Source organism: Perognathus longimembris, chromosome 8 (genome assembly GCF_023159225.1).
Source record: "Perognathus longimembris pacificus isolate PPM17 chromosome 8, ASM2315922v1, whole genome shotgun sequence".
Lineage (NCBI taxonomy): Eukaryota > Metazoa > Chordata > Mammalia > Rodentia > Heteromyidae > Perognathus > Perognathus longimembris.
The window spans coordinates 66,370,919-66,391,608 of NC_063168.1; the positions used below are offsets into that span (position 1 = coordinate 66,370,919).

At 37.0% G+C, this 20,690-nt stretch overlaps 1 protein-coding gene across 12 annotated transcripts in view; it reads left to right on the plus strand.

The window, feature by feature from the left end:
• Pum2 (pumilio RNA binding family member 2) overlaps positions 1 to 20,690 on the plus strand; it is an 89,021-nt gene that overhangs the window by 42,156 nt on the left and 26,175 nt on the right. For 6 of the 12 annotated variants that reach the window (XM_048353363.1, XM_048353364.1, XM_048353369.1 and 3 more), the window contains 8 exons: positions 2,013 to 2,283; positions 2,513 to 2,606; positions 4,865 to 4,990; positions 8,189 to 8,331; positions 9,598 to 9,736; positions 13,006 to 13,149; positions 13,264 to 13,545; positions 17,211 to 17,447. In XM_048353363.1, the coding sequence (XP_048209320.1) occupies positions 2,013 to 2,283; positions 2,513 to 2,606; positions 4,865 to 4,990; positions 8,189 to 8,331; positions 9,598 to 9,736; positions 13,006 to 13,149; positions 13,264 to 13,545; positions 17,211 to 17,447 (1,436 nt within the window). The remainder of the gene's footprint in view (positions 1 to 2,012; positions 2,284 to 2,512; positions 2,607 to 4,864; positions 4,991 to 8,188; positions 8,332 to 9,597; positions 9,737 to 13,005; positions 13,150 to 13,263; positions 13,546 to 17,210; positions 17,448 to 20,690) is intronic. The other 6 variants (XM_048353370.1, XM_048353371.1, XM_048353372.1 and 3 more) reach the window with 4 other exon arrangements.

The following is a 20,690-nucleotide window of genomic DNA, read 5'->3' on the forward strand; positions in this document are numbered from 1 at the left end:
GGCCTTCTTAAAATGTTGGCAGTGGTCAGTGATTGACTAATAAGTAAAATGCATGCTCATTTAGGTATTTGACGAGAAGTTATTATAATTAGAAATTGCTTTTCAAGCTGCTGTTTGCCTGTTCATATTTAACCTACTGTAGCATTTGAAGTTAAGGATGGTTAAATGGATATAACAACTGGATAAAATACTCACTGCCATTAACTTAATGTAATGTAATTATGCTTGAATGTACTTTGAATGTGTGGTTCCTCAGAGCAATAGACTTTTTTGTAAGAGAAAGAATCCTATCTAGGATATTTATGTTTAAAAAAAAAAAATCAGCCAGGCATTGGTGGCTCACGCTTGTAAATCCTAGCTATTCAAGAGGCTGAGGGAGGTGTGAGGATCCTGCTTCAAAGCCAGCTTGGTAGGAAAGTTCATGAGAATCTTACCTCCAATTAATTGCCAAAAACTGAAAGTGGAGCTGTGGCTCAATGTGGTTGAGTGCTGGTCTTGAGCAAAAGGACTCACAGACAGCACCACCTACATCCTAAGTATAAGCTCCGTAACTGGCCAAACGAAAAAAATTATAGATTATAAATTATGATTTGAAATAAGGTAAAAAATAAAGTTTAAACCAAGAAGAGAGCTAGGAATGTGGCTTAATGGTAAAGCGCTTGCCTACTATGCATGAAGCCCTGGCTTCGATTCCTCAGTACCACGTAAACAGAAAAGCTAGAATTGGTGCTGTGGCTCAAGTAGTAGAGTGCTAGCCTTGAGCAAAAAAAGCTCAGGGGCAGTGCTCAGGCCCAGAGTTCAAGCCCACAACTGGCAAACAAAAAAAGATTTTTAGTGAGGAGAAGCCAGTGCTTAAAACTTATTTTTTTAAGTATGGGATTTCCAAAAGTATGTCATGCACTTATATTTCTGATGGCTTAAACTAGAACAACATAGTATAATGAATATGGTTCTTCCAGAGTATCATAGGCTTATACGAAGTTTCTTGTTCTTAGAACACTAGGTCCTCTTTTCTCAGTAAGAAAATTTGGCTTGTAGATAAAATTGGTTCTAGTTTAGTGTTGTTTCCTGTTTTAACCATCTTGTGTTTCTTTCTGTCATGAAAACCATGATGATATATGGCCAGTTTTTCGATATGTTAATTTTTAGGGAAGATGTGTGGCAAAACTGTTGTATTCTCACAAGCAATAAGTACAGAAAATACATCATTATGAGGGACAAGGCTGGATTATGAACATTCCCAAATTTGCTACTTAACAGTCTGCTTTTTGTACTTACTTTTTTGTTTTTCTACAAGTCCTGGGTCTTGAACTCAGAGCCTGAGCACTGTCCCTGACTTCTTTTGCTCAAGGCTAACACTGCCTCTTGAGCCAAAGCACCACTTCTGGCCTTTTCTATATGCATGGTGCTTCATTTTTATGGGAGGCAAGCACTCTATCTGTAGGCCATATTCCCAGTCAATACTTCCATCTTTTTTTTTTTTAAGTAGTTAATTGGAGACAAGAGTCCCAGATTTTCCTGCCTGGGCTGGCTGGCTGTCTTGCTTTGAACCTTAATCAGCCTTCTGAATAGCTTGGACTATAGGCATGAACCATTAGTACTCTGCTGACTTTTAAGAAGTTGTAGCAGGGCGCTTATGGCTTACTCCTGTAACTCAGGAGGCTGAGATTTGATGATTGCAGTTCAAAGCCAGTCCAGACAGGAAAGTCCATGTGACTCTTAGCTTCAATTAACTACCAGAGCTGTGGCTCAAAGTAGTAGAGTGCTATCCTTGAACAAAAAAAGCTCAGGGACAGCACCCAGGCCCTCAGTTCAAGCCCAAGAACGACCAAAAAAAATTTTTTTAAGTAGGGGAAAAAAACTGGTAAAGTGAAATTGTTAGGGACCCAGAATACTTCATTTGTTCTCAGTATAGTATTTTAGGATCACTTGTTTTTCATGATTTTTGTAATTATCCACTTTTTCTCTTTGACTTGCTAATCTTATTAATAATGCTTTTCTATGTTCCTTAGTCGTACTCCTGGAAGTCGTCAAGCCTCTCCAACTGAAGTAGTTGAGCGCCTTGGCCCCAATACTAATCCCCCAGAAGGATTGGGTCCCCTTCCTAATCCTGCAGCTAATAAACCACTTGTTGAAGAATTTTCAAATCCTGAAACTCAGAATCTTGATGCCATGGAACAAGTTGGTCTGGATCCCTTACAGTTTGACTATCCTGGTAATCAGGTGCCCATGGACTCTTCAGGATCTACTGTAGGCCTTTTTGACTACAATTCCCAACAGCAGGTAAAGAAGGCTTCATTTGAAACAAACTCTAAAATGTCACTGTTACAGTCTTAAGTACAATGAGGCAGTGACATGAATGATAGAGGTTCCTGACCAGTTAATTTTTTTTGACTAAAATGTCTTTATATGTGAGAAAGTTCTTCAAGTGTATGTTTAAAATGTTCTATTCACAACTCTAAAAATGAAATGTTTTAACACTAATCCTTGCCTTAAATATTCCTTCTGGTAGCTCTTCCAGAGGACTAATGCACTAACAGTTCAGCAGTTAACTGCAGCTCAACAGCAGCAATATGCATTAGCAGCAGCCCAGCAGCCACATATAGGTGAGTCTGTAAATTACCATTTTTGACTTGTATTTGTCTTGTGGTAAAGTGTGTTTGAAATTATTTTCAGTGATTGATTTGATGACATTCTCCGTTTGCTACTTTTTGAACCATCATATTGAGATCAACAGTAATACAATTATATGACAAGATTAAGGAAAATATCTCATCATTTTTATCATTGGTTAAGTAAAAATATTTATTACTTGATGAAACTTGTCTGCATCAAAGTTACAATGTCAAGAGTCAAATGGCTTGGAAATTCAGATGGAGTGGCTTTCTGTTATCTTAAAAACCATTAGCAAATAGAAATCCCAACTAAATTTCTTTTTTTATGATAAATTTATTTAGGTGTAAATTTCTCTCTCTCTCTCTCTCTCTTTTTTTTTTTTTTTTTTTGGCCAGTCCTTGGGCCTTGGACTCAGGGCCTGAGCACCAGCCCTGGCTTCTTCCCGCTCAAGGCCAGCACTCTGCCACCTGAGCCACAGTGCCCCTTCTGGCCATTTTCCACATATGTGGTGCTGGGGAATCGAACCGAGAGCTTCATGTGTAGGAGGCAAGCACTCTTGCCACTAGGCCATATTCCCAGCCCCTTAGGTGTAAATTTCTTTAAAATACTTCTTCCATTAAATTATTTGATCTTAAGCTGGGCACCAATGACTCAGGTCTGTAATCCTAGCTACTGAAGGCACAGGTGTGAGAATGGCAGTTCATAGCCAGCCTGGGCAGAAAAGTCAGTGAGACTCTTATCTCTAGTTAACCACCAGAAAACTCGAAGTGGAACTGTGGCTCAAAGTAGTAGATTGCTAACCTTGAGCAGAAACGCTGAGGCAGTGCCCAGGCCCTGAGTTCCAACCCCATGACCAACCAAAAAAAAGTACATTTTAGACCACCAGTCTTTAATGTGAATTATTAAAGTTAAATATTTGTTACTGCTAAAATCAGGTTTAATGCTTGTTGGTGTTGGGTTCCGGGGTTTTTGGTGGGGTTTTTTTGTCTCTACCAAATGCAAATTTTTACTACTTATTTATGCAAAAAATCTTGTGAATAGCCATTTTATTAGTTTTTTTCCCCTTAGCTTCTGTGATTCTGACCTTTCCTGTAATAGAATGTGGAGTAAAATAAATGCAGCTTGATGATAGACCTTTGCAAAAAGGATAGAACTTGCCACTGACTACATATATATGTTTTTTTTGGGGGGGGGGGTCAGTCCTGGGGCTTGAACTGGGGGCCTGGGCACTACTCCTGGGCCTCTCTGTGCTCAAGGCTAGCACTTTACCACTTGAGCCACAGTGCTACTTCCAGCCTTTTCTGTTTATGTGGTACTGAGGAATCGAACCCAGGGCTTTGTTCCTAGCCCTATAGATATTTTTTATAAAATTATGGTGCAGCATCAAAACCACATGGAGGTATATGTAACTGTTTATCCCATTGAGACTGAATTGATTTATTTTCTGGTTGTAAAAGTTGTGATACTCTAGGACATTCAGAATCTATGAGAATGAAATATTCATGACTGATCTTGTTCATTGTTCTTGTGTCAGTTCAGTAAGGCTTCCTAGGTTCTAAGTTTTACTTTTGGTTTTGATTATAAAAGTTCCTGTTTATAGTTCCTATAATAGCAGTATTCACTCTTACACTACTTCTTTTTTCCCTAGTTCCCTCTCACCTGTATTTAATCATTTTCTCATTGATAAAAATATACAGATTCCTGTTCTATTTATGAGATAGATTATTTTTATCACTTGAGGTTTTATTTTTGCTTTTCCTTTCCTGTTTTCTTCTTGTTTTTGTTTGGTAAGAAGTTATAAAATCTGCCATCTTCTCGAAAGATCAGGTTGAAAGTACAAATTTACTTAAGGAAAATTAGTGGGGGGGGGTTGTTTGTTTTGGTTTTTGGACTGGTTGTGGGGCTTGAACTTGACCTGGGTGCTGTCTCTGAGCTCTTTTATTCAAAGCTAATGCTCTACCATAGCTCCACTTACAGTTTTTTAGAGGTTAATTGGAGAGTCTCTTAAGTCAGCTCAGGTGACGCCTTTAGTCCTAGCTACCCTGGAGGCTGAGATCTGAGTATTGCGGTTCAGAGCCAGCCCGGGGAAGCAAAGTCTGTGAGACTCTTTATCTCCAGTAAACTATTCAGAAAAGGCCATTAGCATATTCTGCTTCCCCAGCCTCCTTTACTTAATGAAGAAAATAATGCTTTACATTTTTTTAATACTTTACATTTTTATTCATCATTTTTCCCCTTTTAAATATAGCTGGTGTATTCTCAGCAGGCATTGCTCCCGCTGCATTTGTGCCAAATCCATATATTATCAGTGCTGCTCCTCCAGGGACTGATCCATATACTGCAGCAGGGTTGGCTGCAGCAGCAACATTAGCAGGTAATTTGTTTTTCATCTTTATTTTCTATCTGTTTGAGAAATTTGGAATTCTTAGGGAAAATTGAGATATTATTCAGGATTTTCAGGTAGTTAATTTTCAACAAGAGGACCAAAGCATGTTGTCTTTTTTTAAACTCAGGACCTGGGCACTGTCTCTGAGCTTCTTTTGCTCATGGCTAGCACTCTACACCACTTGAGTCACAGCTCCACTTCTGTGTATGTAGTACTGAGGAGTTGAACCTAGGGCTTCATGCATGCCAGGCAAGCACTCTACCACTGTCACATTCCCAACCCCCTGTCTTACTTTTTACTATCAATACTCGGACCTTATTTATGTAGGTTCTACAGTCCCAAAGTATCATTTACATTTTACTAGCCAATCCCAATTCATAGTCAATGCTAAGTAAAGTTGCTCTCCATAAAATAAACTGGAGGTGGGTGGGTTGAATTCCCAGATTGAAGACAGTAGCCTAAAACCAAGCTGTGAAAACAATTTGCTACCAGTGTAAAAATCTACACCATATAATTCTGTTCACTTGCCCCCTGCCAACTTCATAAAAAATTTCAACAGACTTCTCTGTTCTAGTAATAGATGTAAATAAACTACATTGACCATATTTATCCTGTTTACCTTTTACCCCCCCCCCCCTCGTATCCTCTCCAGCCATAGCCTTAAAACAAGATCTTGAGTTTGAAGTCTCCCAAACTCTTAGAAAAAGATGAACTGTTCTATTCTGGAATATCATTTAATTGGATATTAGTGTGTAAAATATTGGTATATTACACATACAGAGAACCATTTATTACCTATGAGACTGAAAGCAGTAATTTTGAAGTAGTGTAGCTTGGAGATGAGCATGCTATGCATTGTGAACTTAGGCTTTCTAGCAGCATTGCTGTGCTATAGAATTGCAGAACATACAATCTGTGTTTTTCTTACAGCACAAGTTGAAAGTAAAAATAAAATAAAAGTTGGGTGCTGGTGGCTCACACCTGTAATCCTAGATCTGAGATTGTAGTTCAAAGCTAGACTAGGCAGGAATTTCTGTTAACACTTTCCCCAGTTAACCACCCTAAAGAAGCCAAAAGTGGAGTTGTGGCTCAAGTGGTAGAATGCTACCCTTGAACACAAAAGCTCAGGGACAGCATCTGGGCCCTGATTTCAAGCCTCAGGACTGGCACCAAGAAAAAAAGGAGTTTCGGTAGTGGATTGATTTGTCTTTTGTGCAGGTACCTAAAGGCTAGTGGTCTATTTGAGCCACACCTCCACTTCTGGCTTTTTGCTGATTAAATGAAGATAAAAGTCTCACATAGACTTTTCTGTCTGGGCTGGCTTCAAATTGCAATCCTCAGATCTCAGTCTCCTGCGTAGCTAGTATTACAGGCATGAGCTACCAGTACCAGGTCTCTTTCAAATCTTGTAACAATCCTCACTAGTGGTTGTGCTTTACTTTGCAGTCTTCAGTAATTTTCCATTATGTTTCTAAAGCTTTCTATTTTAGTGATGGAGGGGGCAGCTAGGCTTTTTTTCCGAGCTTTGATTTTTATTAAAAAATAGAATTGCAGGGTGCTAGCCGGTGTCTTATGCCTTGTAATCCTAGCTACTCAGGAGGCTGAGATTTGAGGATTGCAGTTCAAAGCTAAGCTCAGACAGGAAGGTCTGTGAGAAAACCAGAAGTGGAGCTGTGGTTCAAAGACAGGGGGCTAGCCATGAGTGAAAAAAGCTCAGAAACAGCACCCAGGCCCTGATCCCAGGTTTAAGCCCCACAAACAGCCGGGATGTGGGGGCGGGAGGGGGTAGGAGGAGAGGACAGAATTGTCATGGAGTTTGGTATGATTTTAGCATGTTGTATCAGTCAAAGAGCATGACATTGCATTCATTATTTTGGTGGTAGCTTTAATGTGGATAATTCTATTTACTCTCCAGGAATCAAATATTACCTGAGAAAGTATAATGGGAATATTTTCCTGCTTTGCTTTCTTCTGTTTTCCTCTGTATTTGTGTTGTAATTATTGGCACACAGGTCTTATTTTTCTAACCACATAAACTCTGATGTCTCATTTGCTTTTTTTAAGAGTTGTGACCAATTCTGTTTGAAATATGAATAATTGCCATTCAGATACTGTTACAACCTAAGTACTAAAATGTTGCCTCTTTTAAGAGAAGTGATAAATTCACTTAAAAAACAAAGATCTTACTAGGCTGGGAGTAGGGCCTAGTGGTAGAGTGCTTGCCTCGCATGCATGAAGCCCTGCATTCGATTCCTCAGCACCACATATGTAGAAAAAGCCAGAAGGGACGCTATGTATGGCTCAAGTGGTAGAGTGCTAGCCTTGAGCAAAAAGAAGCCAGGGACAGTGCTGAAGCCCTGAGTTCAAGCCCCAAGACTGGCAAAAAAAAAAAACCAAACCCAACAACAAAATTTTTTTTACAGCTGTAGGGTTGGGAATGTGGCTTAGTGGTACAGTGCTTGCCTAGCATGCACGGAAGCCCTGGGTTTGATTGCTCAGCATCACATAAACATAAAAAGCCAGAAGGGTTGCTATGGCTCAAGTGGCAGAGTGCTAGCCTTGAGCAAAAAGAAGCCAGGAACAGTGCTCAGGCCCTGAGTTCCAAGCCCAGGACTGGCCTATATATATTAGTTGTATAGTATCTAATCTTTGAATATATTATCTTTTTTTTTTTTTTTTGTCAGTTGTGGGACTTGAACCCTGGGCCTTGGTGCTGTCCATGAGCCCTTCAGCTAGCGCCATTTGAGCCACAGTGCCACTTCCTGTTATCTATATCTTATTCAACTCATAAATTGACAGTCAGTACCTGTTGATTAGATAGTTAAGTGCTCGGTCAGTTCATTGGAAGCCTTGGATTATGCTTCACATCTGTCCATTAAAACCACCACTGTCACTCCAAAACATTGCCTTTAAATAATCCAATCAGGGATTGTGATCTCACCTGTAATCCCATCATTTGTGAAATGGAAGCAGAAGAATAGGGGCTAGCCTAGGCTACATAGTGAAATCCTATTTCCAAAGAAAAAGAAAAACCCATATCCACACTAGAATTACATAAGTGAGTAAAAGATTAGAAGGCTGTGTTCTTCTTCAAGTCCTATGTCAGTTCTCTTTTATAATCTAATGGTAATTTGTCTCATAAAAATCTAGTGACTTGTTTGTTTTTGTGGGGGCTATGGGGTTTAGGTCCAGCAGTGGTTCCACCTCAGTATTATGGTGTTCCATGGGGGGTGTATCCAGCCAATTTATTTCAGCAACAAGCTGCAGCTGCAGCAAATAATACAGCCAGTCAGCAAGCAGCATCTCAAGCTCAGCCTGGTCAGCAACAGGTAGGTCTTTTTCTACTCAATTCCTTTTGTTTGATTTTTTTCTTCCTAGTTTATAACAGTACCTGACATAGAATATGACAGAACAATTTATTGCATAGGATGTTTTTCTGTTCAATATTATATGACTTTCAAGATTTGGTTGTATTCTATTTCTGTTGCTTTTTCAACTAGTTTTCTTTTTAATTCTTTGTCACTTAAAAGTGATTATGCTATTAAGCTGGACATGGTAACTTGTGCTTAGAATCTCCATAGTGGAAGGCTAAGTTGGGAGGAAAAGAAGTTCAAGGCCAGCTGGAGCTACATAGTGAGACTGGGTTGGGGGGTGGAGTGGAAAAGAATTAAAAAAATGCTAATAGGAGCTGGGGATATGGCCTAGTGGCAAGAGTGCTTGCCTTGTATACATGAGGCCCTGGGTTCGATTCCCCAGCACCACATATACAGAAAATGGCCTGAAGTGGCGCTGTGGCTCAAGTGGCAGAGTGCTAGCCTTGAGCAAAAAGAAGCCAGGGACAGTGCTCAGGCCCTGAGTTCAAGGCCCAGGACTGGCCCCACCCCCCAAAAAATGCTAATAATGTTTCAGTCAAAATGATTCCCCTTTATTTTGTGAATATTAATATGATTTTGACTTATGAAAAGATGATTGCATATTGTATGTCTTTAAACAAGATAATATGGAATATTACCTATTTGATACCAGGGTTTGAACAGCTGCTGTGTGGTATAAAGTAGTAAGACTTTTCACCTTGTTTTGATGTTTAATGTAAACATTAAGGTGTATGGTGAAAAAGCAGTTTTTACTCTTTGTTAGAGTTTTTGAATTCTGAAAGTTTGACCTGATTTGAAGTTTTTGTTCTGCATCATGATCTCCTAAGAGTCTGGATTCTTCGTTTAATCTTCCTCTCAGTTTCAGCCTTAGAATACCTTTTAATCTAAAGTTTGTGTCTTAACCCAAGATTCTGTCTTTCTGCCCAGATATCTTTTTGTTGTTGTGATGTTGCTGAGCTCATGGCTAGCACTCTTTATACTTGAGCCATAACTCCATTTCTGGCTTTTTTTTCTTAACCATATAAAAATTAGGCACAACTTTTAACTCAAGCTTTGTAGGACCTCATGTTGCTTTAATTTTAATGTTATTTTGAAATTTTGTATGGTATGTTTCATTACATATAAACATATACAAAATCTACTTGTAATATATGCCCAAATATCTAATAAACATTTGTTATTTTACATTACTGTTTTAAGAAGAGTCATCTTCCTTTGTAGGTTCTTCGTGCTGGAGCAGGTCAGCGCCCTCTTACTCCCAATCAAGGTCAGCAAGGGCAGCAAGCAGAATCACTTGCAGCAGCTGCAGCTGCAAATCCAACTTTGGCTTTTGGTCAGGGTCTTGCTACGGGCATGCCAGGTACAAAATTAGTTAACTAGTTGGAGGGGTAATGGGCGGGGTTCAGGGCTTAAATGCATATATTAGAAAATAAGAAATGGAAACTAAATGAGCTAAAGCATCTGAGAACTGAAAAAAGAATAAAACAAAAGAATGTATAAGGGAGAACATAAAAGATCAAAAGAAAAAGGCAGGAGTGGGATATAGCTCAGTGGAACCCTTGCCTACCATATGTGCAAACAGATTTATTCTTAAGTGTAAAGTAAGAGAAAGACAACATATATAACCAGGATCAGGAAAATTAACTATTCATCAGATGCTACTAAGATTGTCATGGTAGTAAACTGAAAAATGTATACTGGATAAATGCATTGTGATATCCCTATTTACTTTGTAATAAATACCAGGTCTTATAAAATCTTAAGAAAATATATACCAAAAATAGGAGAGAGATATCATTAACTCTTTTTATCTCCCTCAAATCTGGTATCATCTGGTATCAACAAATACTACAGGCTCTGAGAATACAACCACCAATTTTTTTGTTTGTTTGTTTTTGTTTTGCCAGTCCTGGGCCTTGGACTCAGGGCCTGAGCACTGTCCCTGTCTTCTTTTTGCTCAAGGCTAGCACTCTGCCACTTGAGCCCCAGCGCCACTTCTGGCCGTTTTCTGTATATGTGGTGCTGGGGAATCGAACCCAGGGCTTCATGTATATGAGGCAAGCGCTCTTGCCACTAGGCCATATCCCCAGCCCCAACCACCAATTTTTTGTTTTTGTTAGTACTGGGAGTTGAATCTAGGCCCTTGTGTATGTTGGGCAAGTACAATCTGAGCTATGTCCGCAGCAGAATTCATCTTCAACTCTTTCTTCACTGATCTAGTCACTTATATTTCACCTAGATTGGCTTCCCATCCAGTTCTCATGTTTTACCTCAATTCCTCCTTTCTTACCTCAGGAATTTTCCCCCTTGAAATCTGTTTTCTACACTATAGCTGGAATAAGAAGAAATTCAGATTAAGTTATTCTTCTCTTCAAAACCCTCTCATAGCTGGGCACAGGTGGCTCAGGCCTGTACTTCTAGCTTCTTAGGAAGGTGAGATCTGAGGATAGTGATTGGAAACCAGCCTAGGCAGAAAATTCCACAAGACTCTTAACTTCCAGTTAACCACCAGAAAGCCAGAAAGAGCACTGGCCTTGAGTAAAAAAGTTCAGGGACAGTGCCTAAGACCAATACAGAAAAGAAGAGGCAAACAAACAAAAACATGATAGTTTCATACCTTTGCAGAGTAAAAGCCCAAGTCAAGGTCTGGACGAATCTTGTCTGGCTCTTACTTTTGACTACTGTCCCTTTGTCCCAGCTTCTCCCTCCCTTGTTTGAAGAGTCTTTTCTATGGGAATCTGACCTTTTTCCCTTGAGGTTATGAATACAATTACATGTGGGCTGTTTTTAAGAGTTTTGCTTTTCATTTTAAACCCTTTGAAAAGTTTAAATGCGATGAGGTATTAGATTTGTTATCAAAAGATAACTGGGGAATATTTGTATTTACTGTTGAATAGTTATCTGGTATTTGGTTTTTCTGTAGGACATTTGTGTCAGATGTCCAAAACATTGTAATTTATCCTGAAATTTAAATAGTAATGCTTTTGAAATGGGAGTATGTTCGGTGACCTGAATGTAGGATTAGACCATATGCACTAGTTAACTGTTATCTGACACGTACAGTTTGAGATTTACTAGTGGGCGTTTTATTAGCAGTGTGCTAATAGTTACTTGATAGAAATTTTCTGTATTTCAAAGTGTCTTATTGGTGAAGTGTTTACGCTAGCATAGCTAGTTATACTTAAATGAATTTAGATAGATGTGTGTATGAATATATATGTAATATTATTTTTCTATATATATTCTATATATATTTTTCTATATATATTTTTCTATATATATATGTAATATTATTTTTTCTATTTTGAACTCAGAGCTTGGGTGCTGTCCCTGAGCTGCTTTTGTTCAAGGCTAGCACTCTACCACTTGAGCTACAGCACCACTTCTGGCCTTTTCTGTTGATGTGGTACTAAGGCATCAAACCCAGGGCTTCATGCAGGCTAGGCAAGCACTCTACTATAAACCACATTCCCAGGCCTATCTTACTGTTTTTGAAAACAACAAAGTTTACATGCTACTTTATGGCTTACATTTAATGTGACTTTTTCTTCAGCATAGTCTGTTTTAAATAGTAGATAGAAGCTGCCAGTGCATTGTCACAGATAGTTACCATTTTGAGGCTTGAGTTCTTGTCATTGTAAAAGACAAGCTTTCTTAACCTGAGTTTAGGGAGAGATTTTAACAGTACGTATATCCACCATTACTTGTTTTGTACCATCCTTTACCATCCTTGGACAAATTGACAAAATAGTTACTTGAATTATTTTGTATGTTTTTTTGGGTCAGCAGAGGAATCTTGGTTGAGGAAAGCTGCTGAGAGGTAAATAAACTTCACTCTGCTGTGATTCTGAGTAGTGCAAGTTGTTACCTGTCTTATGCTCAGGCCTACAGTAAAACCAAATGCCTGCATCATTTTAATCAAACTCTAGTTTGAAAACCTTTACAAGTAGATTATTAGGATGGTAAGTTACTCAGGTGATATTTTTAGATTTTGAAGAGATGCTTATAAATGAAAAATATAAGGACGTGTTAGAAATGAGGGCTTTAGTTTATAACTTCACTGAAATTACATAATAGGCATTTTCTTCTAATAGTTCTTGGGGGTCTATAGTTTCTATACTAAGGAAAATAAGTCCATAAGTTGAAAGGCATTTCTGTTTAAAGCATCTATATGGGCTGGGAATATGGCCTAGTGGTCAAGTGCTTGCCTCGTATACATGAGGCCTTGGGTTGGATTCCTCAGCACCACATACATAGAAAAAAAGCCAGAAGTGGCACTATGGCTCAAGTGGTAGAGTGCTAGCCTTGAGCAAAAAGAAGTCAGGGACAGTGCTCAGGCCCTGAGTTCAAGCCCCATGACTGGCCAAAAAACACACACACACACACACACACACAAAAAAAAGGCATCTCTGTTAAAACTTAACAGAAGAAAGTTTTACCTATGTTTTATTTTTCATATATTTAGTAATGCCTTATCAAGTGGTTATTTTTCATATAGTAAGTATTTTAAGGGTTTGGTGGTAATAGTATGAAATTGTTCTTTTTGGCTGACAACACAATTGCCAGAGAATATAAACATGCATGTTTTCTATAAGTGTTTTGGTAGTAAAAATTTATTTTAATGTCTAGGCTACCAAGTACTAGCTCCAACTGCCTATTATGATCAGACTGGTGCCTTAGTGGTTGGCCCTGGAGCAAGAACTGGCCTTGGAGCTCCAGTTCGATTAATGGCTCCAACACCTGTTTTAATTAGCTCAGCAGCAGCACAAGCTGGTAAGTGTAACTGACATCTCTAGAGATGCTTTTTTAGTATTGTTTAAAATATAATTTTTAAAATAGAAAGGTTTTCTGGGTAGTTTCAAAAAGTGTGTGAAATTTATTTTGCAGCAGCAGCGGCAGCAGCTGGAGGAACCGCAAACAGTCTTACAGGCAGCACAAATGGTCTGTTTCGGCCAATTGGCACTCAGCCACCCCAGCAGCAGCAGCAGCCAAGCACTAATCTTCAGTCTAACTCATTTTATGGGAGCAATTCCTTAACTAATAGCTCCCAGAGTAGTTCTCTATTTTCTCATGGACCAGGTCAGCCTGGAAGTACATCTCTTGGCTTTGGAGGTGGTAGCTCTTTGGGTGCTGCTATAGGCTCAGCCCTTGGTGGATTTGGCTCATCAGGTAAGTTTGTTTTTTAGATGAGTGTACTCTGCTAAATGGATATATGAGGTATTTGTGTTTTTAATATTAAGAGAAGCATTAGTTTAGGAAGTTCAAGATTAGTCATTCATGTGATTGATTTAAATTTCGAGGAGGAAAATACACCTCTTAAAAATCATGTAAACATTTATGAACATTTAGCAGTCCATCCTTCTCAGATGTAAAACACTTTTGTTTTCTATTTTGAAAATGGATTGCTTAAGTTTTTCTTTTGGTAATGAAACTGTGTATTCCAATTCTGTTATTTTAATAAAAAATTGTCTTTGTGAGCCATGAGGTGGTTCATTTTTAGTAAACTCTGATGGGTGAGTCAATGGAGTTTTCTTTACTTGGAATAATCTCTAAAATGTAACTTTCTAAGCAAGCCCCTAAGTTACTACCAGAATCCTTACCTTTATTTTAAATTAAATCATTTAGCATTTGTCACCAATAATTTAGTAGAGTGTCTTATAGCTTTTTATAACACTTAAGAAATGATCGTTTTAAATGGTCTCACATTAGGAAAAGTACACTAATTGTACTGATAAAACAGGCATTCCATAGGGCAGGAATATTAATTTGACCTCAAGAGACCTTCAGCTTAGAATCTTCAATATCCATATTTCATCTGGTTTCCTACCACATCAAATTATGTTATTTTCTGGTGTGGAAAATGACAAAATTAACAATGCTACTTGTCATCAGATGCTTACTGGTTTTCTCAAAAAAATACCACCTGAACTTACTGAACTCTTACCATTCATATTTGTAGAACAAATGGTCTAGAACAACAACAAAACTTTTAGGTGTAAAATGTTTTTGTTAAAATTAAACAAAAAGGAATGTCATATTTGCCTAACATTTAATGTTCTGAATTATGAGGGCAGAACTTGTGAGGAAAGAATCTAGTGTGCATGGAGATTGTGCAGTCTTAGTTTTTCTAGTTTAAGTTTTTCATTCCTTTTGAACTTGAGTATATTTTTATGTTCAACTATGATTCATTCTTTGATTCTAACATAATTGAGATATTGTACCCAAAGAATCCTTTTTTAACCCAAAGAATCTTAAACATTCTGAGGAAAACTGAAAGGACAAATTCTCAAAAATACATATAATGGAATACTAGTTTCTAAACTATCGATTTTGAACATAAACAGTCTATGAAAAAAGTTTTGGTAAACCCCATGATCCCATTTCTCATATTTGCCACTGATGGTCTGATATGGATTTGTAGGCCCACTGCTCAATTCTTTTCAATGTGTCTTTTAATTAAGGACACCACCCATACATAGACATACCTTTAACAGCTAATTAGCATTGTCCCCTACAGATGCTTCTTTCCCCAAACTGACCTTCATATTTCTTACTTGTAAACATCAGGTACTCAAATCTATTTTCAGTTCTCATAAATGTCCTTTTTACCTTTAGAGGACATTAGCAGCTTTAAAGAACATTAGCAGTTGCCATCACTACCATGATTTGCAGTCTATCATCTTGTCCCTCCTTTTGAATATTTCCTGGGTTTATTCAAGTGCTTTTGCACATTGTCCTCTTAGAACAAATCAGTCTGCTGCCGTTTCACATGGTGGCAATTACATGCATACATGAAAACTAAATTGTATATATGCATGCATGCACACACATTCTCTTACCAGTATGATAAAATATTATTGCTGAACAGTCTTAAATACCCTAGTTTATAATACAGTCGGCCTGAGACTTAGCTATTGTAATGTAGTAATTAAATCATCCTTTATGTGCCCTCATGTTTAAAATATGCTATTCCAAATAGAAAGTTTGCAATTTAACACTTTATATATGGATGATGATTAGTGATTCCATTGTTTAGCTTAGCCTAATTTCAGTCAGTGTTGTAGATGGTGATACAGTAAAACAAAATAATTATGGAATTATTTTTAAACATTTTCCTTTTTGGTGGGAAAATAATGTATGTATCAAAATGGGTTTCTTTGGTTATTTATCATTAAACTGATAATGTTACTCTTCTCATTAGAGAGCTCCCAACTTTTTTCTTAAGTTTTTTTAAACAGGAATTTAAAATATGCAATGTAAATGTTTTTGAAAATAGGCTTTGACAGTGTCCTTTTAAATTACAGTTAATGTAACATACGTTGACAATTTTGTCAAACCAACTCTAGAAGAGCTAGTCATTACATTGATACTTACATTTGTTCATGCTAGTAAAATAAATACAGCTACCAAGCAGTTTCCCATTATATGTCTTAAAATGTGAGGTCTGAAATAACATTTGATCATTTTTAAGAAACTGCATTAGCTGGTATTAAAAGTTAAATAGCATTATAGCCTGTTGCTTAAAACAGCGTGATCCTACTGGGTTTTCCTCCCCTCCCCCGTTTTATGGAACTCTGAATTTGGCAATGCTAGTATAATTATAGTTCCTCTCTTTGTTAACCCATCATGTACTCTGCTTGTTTTCCTTAATTATCCTATATGACCTGCTTCTGTGACTTGACAGAAACTTCGCAATTCCTTCAAAAGAATTGCCATATTGGTCCGAATATGGAGCTTGTCCTTAAAAACATCTTCTTAGCTATAAAAGGCATTTTGGGTTAAAAGAAACTTAGAAATAGGAAGAAAGTATGTTTGAAAATAATGGTTTCTAAATGGATACTTGACAATAGGGAGTTGGCTCCCAACTGATGTGGAGTATAAAATATTTGATTATGCAAATATGTTGATTGATAGCAAGGTCTTAGTTTGCTCTTCTGAGCATGCATGTATAACTCACTAAAACCAACAAAGGAGTTTGATTCTATTTTATGATTTTTGTGGAGTACCAAAATGTAAAATGTTCATAGAAGTAAAGAAATTCAATATGGTAAGGCATGTGAGGTCAGGTAAATTGTATGTCACCCATGAGTGGGGCTGATCAGTCTTCTTGAGAAGTGGCCTAGATTCAATACTAGAAACTTAGGAATGAAGCTTTCTGAGGGATAGGAAGTGAAAGCATGTTTTTGGTGTGGTAAAGTCATGAGAGCTCTTAGTTTTGTAAATGTCTAATATTTTTGTATATACTTTATAATTTAGTTGTTGAAGATAAGGAAAGTATATAATATATGGAAAATACTGAGGAGATTGTTCCCCTCTGTATTTCACAACTGACTGATATTCGGGCCAATATGGACTTAGGTTTAAAACACAGAAATCAAATGTGAATGGTGAAAGAAATGTGGTGATATTCCATTTATTAGTATAATCTTTTCTTGGCATTGAGTTGAAGTCTAAAATCTAAGTTGAAGAGATTAGAGTAATGCCAAAGTTAACCTTACTGGGATTTAATTTAGCATTTCCTAAAGCAGGCAACTTGCAATTTCAGGGTTTATAAATCATACCAGGGTATTAAAGCACAATAATTATACGCATCATGGTAAATATGTGTGACATAAGAAAAATATGATAGCTCTGTTAAGTAATGGTTTTAATGGGGGTGCATTTATACCCTTTTATGATGAATAAGTTAGTATTTAGTTATCACAGTAATTATCTCCATAATGTTTCTAAAAATAATTATTGTGATCACTTCTGTATTGCCCAGCAAGAGTTGGGGATAGGTTTTATCCAGTTAACACTGTATGTAATTAGGGTTTTTTTTATTTCTTCTTCAGTTGGCAGTTCTGCAAGTAGTAGTGCCTCAAGGAGAGAGTCTCTATCTACTAGCTCTGACTTGTACAAAAGATCTAGTAGCAGCCTAGCACCCATAGGGCAACCATTTTACAATAGTCTGGGATTTTCCTCCTCTCCAAGTCCAATAGGCATGCCTCTGCCAAGCCAAACTCCAGGACATTCACTTACGCCACCGCCATCACTTTCATCACATGGATCCTCATCCAGTTTGCATTTAGGTAAAAAACAAACCAAAACCCTTTTTATTTGTATGTATACATGTATGTGTGTTTGTGTGTGTTTATAATATATGTAAAATATTTGATGTTGGATAAAACATGCCAAATTGCTTTTGCTTTTAGATATTAGCCTTTTGAAAAAGTTCTACTTTGCTGAAAATTCAAACTGAGGGTCTAATGTACAGTAAGGTAAAGAAGACCCCTTATTGTATCTTATGTTGCTTTTATGAAATGCAATGGTGTGTTTTTTCTCTTGTCTGTGCTTTTGATTTGTGTGTGTTAGAACATCTGAAAAGTCAGCTATTTATACATGATAGTGAAAGAGAAATTCACTATCAGACTATTTGCACACTGTGAGAAAAACATTTTAATTGAACAGGAGAAGTGTTTTGGGTTTGTGGAACCCCTGAATTTGGAGTCTTTGGAACTTTCATTTATATCTGCGTTTTAAAGTGTTCCCACATCATATATTAAATAGGTTCCTCTCTGGGAAATACTTGTTCATGAAGAAAACAGTGTTTTGAAAGGTTTGTTGACATCAGAGGCTATATTTGAATCCCTGTCTCCATCAAAGAGATTATTTTACTAAGCTTAATTTTGAATTTTTATAATTCTGTTTACAATTGAAACTAGATTCACTGGCTGACTTTTATGAGCTTGGAAAAAAAAATAGGATGTGAGGTGTTTTTTGTTTTTTTTAAGTAGCAATGCTATTGTAAGGGAAGTTAGTGATTCTGTGTAACTCCCAGTCCCCCAAGTATATGGTTAGAACTGTTTAACTCTTGAACACTGGTACAGTAAATGTCCATATAACAAAGGTATCTTCTGTACTGATTATCATTTAGATTTATGTTATTGCATGGTAGAATAGATTTCTCTCTTTTTTTTTTAAGACTAGTCTTTCAAATTCTTCTGGACCTTTGCTCTTTGAGAAATACTTGATTTGGGGGTATGCTGAACATATATACAACTAAGTAATTTACTCAGAATCCTAAAGCCTGCTTTTCAGTACAACTCATAGATTTAGCAAACATGCCTAGCTTTTTAGCTTTGCATATTCAGTTATGTCAGTCACAAATTTGTCCATTGCTGCCTGTTACTAATGAGACACCCCAACAGTTCCTAACATGTCTTTAAAATGGATACTGAAACATAGGAGACCTAATACATCACAAGTAGTTTCATGTTTTATTGTTAAGATTATATTTGTTGTGTCCTGTTATCTTTTCATAGGTAAGTAGCAGACCAGATTCCTATTCAACTGCTAACAGCTTGTGTTGTGCATTACAGCCTTTACAAATAACATTATCGTACAATAACTTGCTCAGAAATTGGATGTAAATGACTTGTAAAACCTAAACTAAGCCACAATCTAGATATATACTTGTATATTTTCCTTTACACTATAAAGAATCTGGCCTAATACTTGCCTAGAGAAGGAATTCTAGTCATTTATTGGAAATAACCACTTGAGCCAGCAGTTCATTCTAATACTTCTGTATTTTTATGTTTTGTTGCAAGTATCAGGGCTTGAAATTATAGCCTCTCTGTCTTTCTCTTTTGCTCATCTTCTTGCTTGCAGCTGGTGCTCTGCCACTTGAACCACTCCTCCAGCTCAGCTTTTTGTCTGGTCTGGCTTTGAACCGCCATCCTACAGGTCTCAGCTTTCTAAGGTAGTGGGATTACAGGCATGAGCCACTGGTGTTCAGCTATTAGCCTAATAATTTTGTACCCATAGCTAAATTCCTTAGTTCAGTTTTAGATTGAAAGCTGATATTTCGATACAGCTGATTGGAATTAATAATTACATGTATTTTCCTTTGTGATTAACCCAATTTCTTTTAGTTCTAGCTGTAATGTGACTGACAGTGTTTTAACACACTAGTTAGTACCTGCCAGATTGAAAATAATTCAGATTATATGAATTTGCCCTCTGCAAAGTGTTAATGAAAATAATCTATTCTATACTTATCCTATGACTAACTCATGATTTGAGGCTTCCATGCTTTCTAATCTTGAAAAATATATTTTAAATTCTATATATCCTTGAAGCAGATTCCTTCCTCTTGAATATTTCAAGACTTAGTGATATGATAAAGTATCTATGGCAATGAAATTTGTAGATGGTATTTCTTAAAATATTTTATTCAGTGCAAATGTTGTTTATAAAGCCACAACTTCTGAACCAGGCTCAGTGGCATGGGCTACTTTTACTTTGATGGATGAGGCAGGAGATGACAAGTTTTAGGCGACCTGAGGCATTTAGAAAAACCTTGTCTTAAAGTGAGTGGGAGCCATGAGTGGCCCACGCCTGTAATCTTAGCTACTCAGGAGACTGGGACGTAGATAATTTCTAAGATAATCCTTTTCTTAAAAAGTTATAACCACGGTATCATGCTTTTTAAATTCATTTCTTTTTAAACCAAATTTCCCTCAGTGATTCAAATATCTTCATAGTTTTGTTTGAATCCATTCCAAGTAAGTTCCATATGTTGCATTTGTTTGAAATGTCTTTTAATCTTGGTTTTTCCTTCATCTTTATTTCTTTTTTTATTTGTTGAAAAAACTTTGTTCCATATTCTTGGTCTTACCAGTTGCTTCCCAGTGGTACCATTCAATATGTGCTTTATATTTCTTGCAAATGCAATCCCTACCCCCTACCACTGGAGTTTGAACTCAGGGTTGGCCTTTTGCTGGTTATTTTGGAGATGGAGTCTCAAAAGTTTTCTTCCAGGCTGACCTCAGACCACTATCCTCTGGATCTCAGCCTCCTGAGTAACTAAGATTGTAGGTTTGAGTCACCCATGTCAGTCTAAATGAAATTCTGTTGTCTTGGTTGAATGGTGGTGGCTTGGTCAAGCTTATTTTGGCTGGATAAATTTCTGTATACTTTCTACTAAACTATACCAGGAAACACATTGATGTTTTTGTTTACTTTCTACTCAACTGTACTAGGAAACATTGAGTAGTCTTCATTATAAGATTGCTCATGTAGTCCTTTGACCATTGCCTAGATATTTTTTCCCATTTCTTCATCACTTATAAGGTTACTATGAAAGACAGTTTGTATAAAAGTTAAGATAACGCTTTATCCATTTCCCTTTTCTAATTTTCAGAAAAATTAATGTTCTCTCAACCTCAGAAGGTGACTCATGGATTTTAATTTTCATCATTATTTTCAAGTGAATAGATTTAGAGGATAATGAGTATATTCAAGTGTGAAAGACATAATTTTATACTTTT